The sequence below is a fragment of the Cibotium barometz genome, chromosome 55 (assembly GCF_041138505.1).
Source record: "Cibotium barometz isolate CiBa-2024 chromosome 55, ASM4113850v1, whole genome shotgun sequence".
NCBI classification, from domain to species: Eukaryota; Viridiplantae; Streptophyta; class Polypodiopsida; order Cyatheales; family Cibotiaceae; genus Cibotium; species Cibotium barometz.
Genome location: NC_141100.1, coordinates 27455096 through 27461740, shown reverse-complemented (window position 1 = coordinate 27461740; position 6645 = coordinate 27455096). Strand labels below are relative to the sequence as shown.

The window sequence follows — 6645 nt, the reverse complement described above, 5'->3', positions numbered from 1 at the left end:
TCCATGTGCAAGGTGTATTGGCATGCACACGTGTGTGTATTGGAACTTGGACTTCATTGCATGTGGTTTTACGTGTGCTTGTGTGTGTGCACCACACTTGAGTCTAATGTGCTCAAGGATGGCACATTAGACTCGAAGGGTGCACCACACTTAAACCTAATGTGGTCAAGGATGGCTTATACTAGCTATGCAAATGGTTGGATTAGTGAGTAGGAAATTGCTAGCCACGTGTCTACATGGGCAACAAAGTCCCAATCACTCCCTAGCTCACCACATGTCCAAGCAGCAACCATTGTTCCATTTTGCAAGTGTTGCCATTAAAAAAAAAATCTTTTGTGAGGAGGGTTCTCTTCATCAACCCTTAGGTAAACATCATCCAACTCATCATCAAAATCAGTCCTTAGCTATATGTTTTGTTCCAATCGTGTCGCCACAGGCTTGCATGTGATCGCCCTACCACTAAGCCGGCTATCTCCCCCACCCCCCGAGTTGCCGAATTTTTGAAATGGCGTTTTTCCTAGGTTTGTAGGGGTAACCGGATTTCTCAAATGGGGTGTGATGTTTTTTTTGGGGGGGGCAAGGTTCTCTACTGTTTTGCCCCTCATTCCAACACGCAAAGGGTAGATCAAGTCATGAGGGGGAGACCCATCATCATGCAAGAGCACTCACAACCCTTATCATACCAACTCCCTCCTAAAATGAATTAAAAAAACGAATTTAATTATTTCTCGGGGTTGTAATGGTGTCAGAAATTCCGAGGTACATGTGAACATTTTGCGGTTTGCGGATTACGTCGTTGACTCGGGTTTCTGGGCACGTCGTAAAATTGTAACAATTAAAAAGCAAAGGGGAATCATAATTACTGGCGGCTCCTTTTCGTCTCCACTACGCGCAAAGCTGCAGAGGAGTCCTTCCTGAGCTTTCTGGCTATGGCGGAGCCTTCTGCTGCCTCTTTGTTTTCCTACATGCGATTGTTCTGCCTTTAGCTCATTTCCTCTGCTTTCCTTCTTCTACTTCTCCCTCCTCTTATCCACTGTAGTTTTTCCTAACCCTAGTTGTTTCCTGCAGAGAGAAGGCAAGTCTCGCTATCACAGAACACACCTCTATTGGCCTTCATTTCTTTCTGTCAGGGTTTTGGTAACCCTAATCTGCTTTTATAGGCTTCTAGGGTTTTTCGTTACCCTAACCTGCTTTCGAACCTAGTCTAGGGTTTCCTTTAATTCCAGCCCTTCTTTCGTCAGGTAAGGTCCTGGAAGCCTTGACTCTGCGTCTCTGAAGTATACTTTAGGGTTTCTCTGTCATCCAGGAACCCTAGCTGTAGCGCTGGAAAGAATGAACTTCTTCTTTTGACAGTTGAAGGTGTTGGAAAACCTCCGGTGGAAGAGTCCATCTATAAGAAGGAAGAAGGGGGGACTTTCGTCTACCGTCAGGTTTTCAGTAACTGAGGTTCTCCAAGGAAAGGGTTTCTCTGATACGCGTTTACCTACTAGAAGGCCTGGGGCGGGAGAGAATCAGAAAGGTCAGAGGATGCCGTGGTGGCAACGGGGACCTGCGGATCAAGGCCAGGGCGTGGTTTCCGCCTCTGCTGTGTATCATCAATCCCTTCAGCAGCAACAACAGCAGCAGCAGCAAAAGTCGGAAGGAGGATGTGCAGAGTCAGGCAAATCCCCCTCCATTACTGCCATCGCCAAGGCCCTTCTTGTAACCAGGCGCAGACTGCGGCTCACCCCGGCCAAGCGCCTCTACTTCCTTTGTAAGTACTCCAAACCCCATCACCATACATGACACATACAGGCTCTGCCACCATCACATAATTGTCACGATGGCAACCATACAGGCTATGCCGCCATCACATAACCATCGAGGACGGCCCTGATCATACGTACAGGCTATGTCCGCATCATATAACCATTGTGATGACAATCCTCATCATACATAAAGGCTATGCCACCGTCAGATAACCAGGCTATAACATCATCTGACAATTCTCATCATCATTAATTCCAGTTATGCCACTGTCTTACAGCCCTCATCAAGGCTGCGACACCCTCAGCATCATACATACTATGCCACCATCTTATGACAACAGCTCCATTCTACAAATCTCATCATCGCGCATAGAGGCTGTGACGACCATGTACATGACACAGGCCATGGCATTGTTCTACTAATCTCATCATAATTCATACAGACTCTGGCGCCATCTTACAGCCCTTGCTATGATATAGGATGCTACACTACTATACAACCTTGTTTCATGACATAGGCTATGCTCCAGTTTACTTGTATACCAACCCCAAAATCCCATGCATTTCTTTATTATGGATTCTATGTGGTCAACTCTTTTTGCAGGTCCCAAACTTCGGATGCAAAAACATGACTCATGAAGACAAGGACACATTAGTTAATCTGTAGCAATTATAGATTCTCATGGAGCTTTGACGTCTTTTGTAATGTGTATGGGCATGATGTTTTTATGGATATATACCCCAAATTCTACACTGTGACATCCTTGGTGAATTGAGAATGTATTGGGATATTTGTCTGAATAAAGTTAGATGCTACATCTTTGAGAACTTCATGTCTGCCTTTCCTGATACACTCACATATTGTTAGCTCTGACAGCATATGTTTTTCTTGGGTTTAACCAGATGAACCGGGTAAGCAGGTCTCAAGTGCTGTCAAAATAAAGAATACGAGCCGTTCACCTGTTGCCTTTAAGGTTAGACAATTGTATCCGCCATCAAGTCATTGTTTGCTTTTTGGTGGACAAATAGGTGTATGACTTAAGCCAATACTTGGAAAATTAGATAAATGACTTGATTGGAATTGGGTTTATGTGAACACTTGGTCTGAGATGTTTAGCTTGTTTTCTGTTACATGAGCATTTCACTAGATGTTTATATATTCCTAAATGGTGAATTTGGGCATGTTCCTGGATTCATCTAGGTATATATTTATAGTTTCTCTGACAAGTCTGGTTGATGTGTAGTTCCAAACAAATGCTCCCAAGAGCTGTTTCATGCGCCCACCCAGTGGCATCCTTGCACCGGGAGAAACTGTCATAGCCACGGGTACAATCATCCTCTCAATCTCTTTGCTATCAAACACAACTGTGGGTTTGTGCTTGATTCTGGGTTTGCCTAGCTTTGCATGGGTGTGTGTGTGTGTGTGTGCGTGTGTGAGTGAGATGCATGCATCTGATTATTTTTTATATGCATGCAGTTGTAAAATTCATTGAGCCTCCTGAGCAAAACCAGGAGAAGAAGAGCAAGGACAAGTTCAAGATAGTGAGCTTGAAAGTAAAGCAAGGAATGGAGTTCACTCCCGAGCTGGTATTTATAAGTTTCGGCATGCGAGATCTTTGACATGAGCAGTTACATTAGTAGCTAGAGAAATGAGATCACATTAAATAATCTGTTACTTCTCTCCAGTTTGAAGAGCAAAAGGAGCTTGTGGCTTTAGAGCGAGTTCTTCAAGTGGTGTTCCTGGACCCACAAGGTCAATCTCCTGTGAGTATTTGTGGTGTGTCCACAGTTTCCAAAGTAGCGTTGGAGAGTATGGGAGATGCTATCTATTGGTGTTCTGAAGACATTTCTTTACCTGATATTGGGTCACTTTGCCTTGTTTTCGATTACTCTATGGTGGTGAAGGAGATTGAGAAGCTAAAGAAGCGCTTAGCTGAGGCGGAAGCAGCTCAACAGGCCCGTAAAAAACCACCTGAGGAAAAGGTCCAGAAGACTGTGGCCGCTGGAGGAGTTTTGGATGAATGGGTAAAAAACTGTGAGCTCTTTGAATTCTAAATTTGATCCATGGCTTAACTTGGTGGTGCTGACACCCATATGTTTGCTTTTTTGTTTCAGAAGGAGCAGCAACGGGAAAAGCGGCTAGCCAAACAGCAAACAGAAGGCACGGAGTCTCCTTAGATGATGCTTTGTATAAAAGTTGTTCTCATTACTACGAAAAATTGTATTATATTCGTTGATGATGCTGTGGTTCTTTTGGAAGTCGCGTTCTTGATGGAGCCTACTACTAGTGATGAAATCCGGTATATGATGCTGACTCGTTTTTAGCTCAGCTGCCAAATTAGTAGCTTATGTATTTTTATCGAAACTTTCATGGATATTTTTGCTTTTCTCGTCTCCTGACCCAGTGTTTCGGTTATACAAAGCATGTAGAAGAGTGCTCTATATACTAAAGTCAGAAGGAGCTCAGCTGTAGTTTTGTCAACCGGAGTTAATAGCTTTTGAATAAAGGCACTTGTTACATCATAGTTTAAACAGTTGCTTGTCTGCTTCTTGTGATCCAATGGATGACTTACACGGGAGCATTTGTTTTGGCTACATTCTAAAATCAGTTGTCTGACAATAGACCAACTTCTTACATTTTCTACTTCTTTCCTGCAATATGGCTATTGTGATACTCAATCTGGTGCAAGATGTGGGCACAAGTTCTCTGTGTTGACTGTTTCAACTTATCTCATTGTCAATGTCATAGCTTGTGGCTTGATACTTAGATGGGAAGCTAAGGTTGCTGGGTGATAGTATTGTTGCTCATTTCCAGCAACGAAGAGAGAGAGAGAGAGAGAGAGAGAGAGAGAGAGAGAGCATCTGAGCATCTGAAAAGAACCAAGTCTCTCTCTCTCTCTCTCTCTCTCTCTCTCTCTCTCTCTCTCTGTTCTTAAGTTATTTTTGTTGCCTTTACAGGATTTAGTGCTTGAATGCTGTGAATGATGGGAATTGCTTCTGCTGGCAATCTTTCCCTCTAAAGGCCTTCTGTTAATGTTACTATTGTTTTTCAAAGTGCAGTGCTGTTGCTTCCTCATTTGTGAGGAGAGCTTGGAAGGACCAGGCTGAAATGCTAAGGGATAACGTGCAAGGCGAGTGCGCTCCTCCCCTGCCCATTCGCACGTGTGCATCCATGGAGATGAAGAATAATGTGAGTAGTTGCTCTGTCATGTGTGAAGAGCATGAAAGGACCAGTCTAAAATGCCAGAAGATTATGTGCGAAGGGAGTGTACTCCTTCCCTGCTCATCTGCACGTGTGCATCATGGAGATGATGCATAATGAGTGCTAACACGTGCCACACTCATGCCTGCAAATGCCACTCTACACCCTCCTCATCAAATCAACCCTCATTTGCATCATTCTCCCCCATCTATCCACAACTTGTTAATAAAAAGCTACATTAGGTTGACAGTATTGATTTAGATTTTAAGGACGGAAGTAGAGAGCAAGAGAAAAATGTACAGTAGCTTAAAATTTATGAGACTTAAAGCATACACGGTCCACACACATTAGAATAGAAATGTTTTTTTAAAAACTATCCATTCAAAATAAGAACAACTGAGTCTACCGTCTTTGGTCCCAAAATATAAATATAAACTAGTTATCGGTTCTAATATGTGTACATATATATTTAAAAAGCACAAATTCACCATCACAAATTTTGAATTGAATTGTAGTGGCATGGTTAGTGCTCTTCTAAAATCAAAAGTAATATTTTCAAATATATTTTAAACTTAGAACTGGTTTTATCTTTATATTTTATATAAAGTTTAATTAATAGTTTTAGAAGTAAAACTATTAATTAACTAAAATAGTTTTAGAAGTAAAACTATTAATTAACTAAAAAATCACAATTTGATTTTTATAAATTATATTGTGATGCATTGTAGTTTCTATGAAACATCCATTTGCAGATACGGTGTTCAATTGCTAGCACAAGTGCCAGTAGAGCAAGACCAACTCTAGCTCTACTAGCATCAACTCCCAACATAGTAATATGGGACCTACACCTTTACTAGGACAAGGAGGGTACACGAGGAATTTATAGGGTACTCGCTCTTACCACCACTTGTCCTACCTACCACAACCACTTCCACTAAAGATTACTCTGATGAATCAAGTTTTGATCGAAGAACCGTTGGAAGAAAGTGAAACCATGTGAGTTTGAACTTAATTAGGACTTCTATGAGGAGTCGTAGGATATTATGTTCGGCTCCTACGTTATACAAGGAAGGGGAGAGACATGAACGGAGGCCTCCAATACAATGCTTTCATTGCCAAGGAACTCATAGGGTAGTAGAATGCCCACACAAATTGGGTAGTCCTACTCAGCAGAAGCAAGCTCCACAACAAGCTATCACAGCTCCAACATTTACATATACAAAGAGTGAAGTGGACACCCGATTAAGGACTATCCGTACAACGCAAGTGAGGAATTATCAACTTCCACCAGTCCTTTAACAACTCTCCGCTTGATTAGTGTAGGACCAGAGCATATTGTAGTACCATTAAATGTGCTAACACGTGCCCAAACCCATCAAATGAACAAAGACAAGGTGGATGTTCACTAGTCATCGATTCCTACCTTAAAAAAAGGTAGGAGACAACCGAAAAAGGTAGGCAAGGGTGACTCAATGGTCCTAATCCAAGATGGTTCAGATGAAGGGACAATAGAAACAAGTTCAAGTCAAGAAAGTGTCTCTATACAAATAATTCCTGAATAAACAACATTGGAAAGGCCATCAACCCCAAAAAGCATAGGAGAATATCCTAACGTAGAAACAAAAATTGAAAAACTTGAATTATCCAAGGGATTGCTTAGAGAGGCTCAATGGAAAAGTGAACAAAAGCTTAAAA

The 6645-nt window shown here is 42.0% G+C and overlaps 1 protein-coding gene across 1 annotated transcript; it reads left to right on the top strand.

The window, feature by feature from the left end:
• The first annotated feature begins 858 nt into the window (after window positions 1-858).
• LOC147607562 (vesicle-associated protein 4-2-like) lies at window positions 859-4255 on the top strand. The gene is made up of 7 exons (XM_086790899.1): window positions 859-1753; window positions 2652-2722; window positions 2993-3074; window positions 3226-3335; window positions 3435-3512; window positions 3654-3773; window positions 3864-4255. Exons 1-7 carry the CDS (start codon window positions 1528-1530, stop codon window positions 3924-3926), a joined length of 750 nt encoding a protein of 249 aa, XP_086647025.1. The 5' UTR covers window positions 859-1527; the 3' UTR covers window positions 3927-4255.
• Window positions 4256-6645: the final 2390 nt, after the last annotated feature.

Bases quoted from the DNA above. Each gene is read 5' to 3' on its own strand.
- LOC147607562 (XM_086790899.1), top strand. From the start codon at position 1,528: ATGCCGTGGTGGCAACGGGGACCTGCGGATCAAGGCCAGGGCGTGGTT. The intron at 2,723-2,992 runs GTTAGACAATTG...GTTGATGTGTAG, and splicing joins GTTCACCTGTTGCCTTTAAG to TTCCAAACAAATGCTCCCAA. The intron at 3,513-3,653 runs GTGAGTATTTGT...ATGGTGGTGAAG, and splicing joins ACCCACAAGGTCAATCTCCT to GAGATTGAGAAGCTAAAGAA.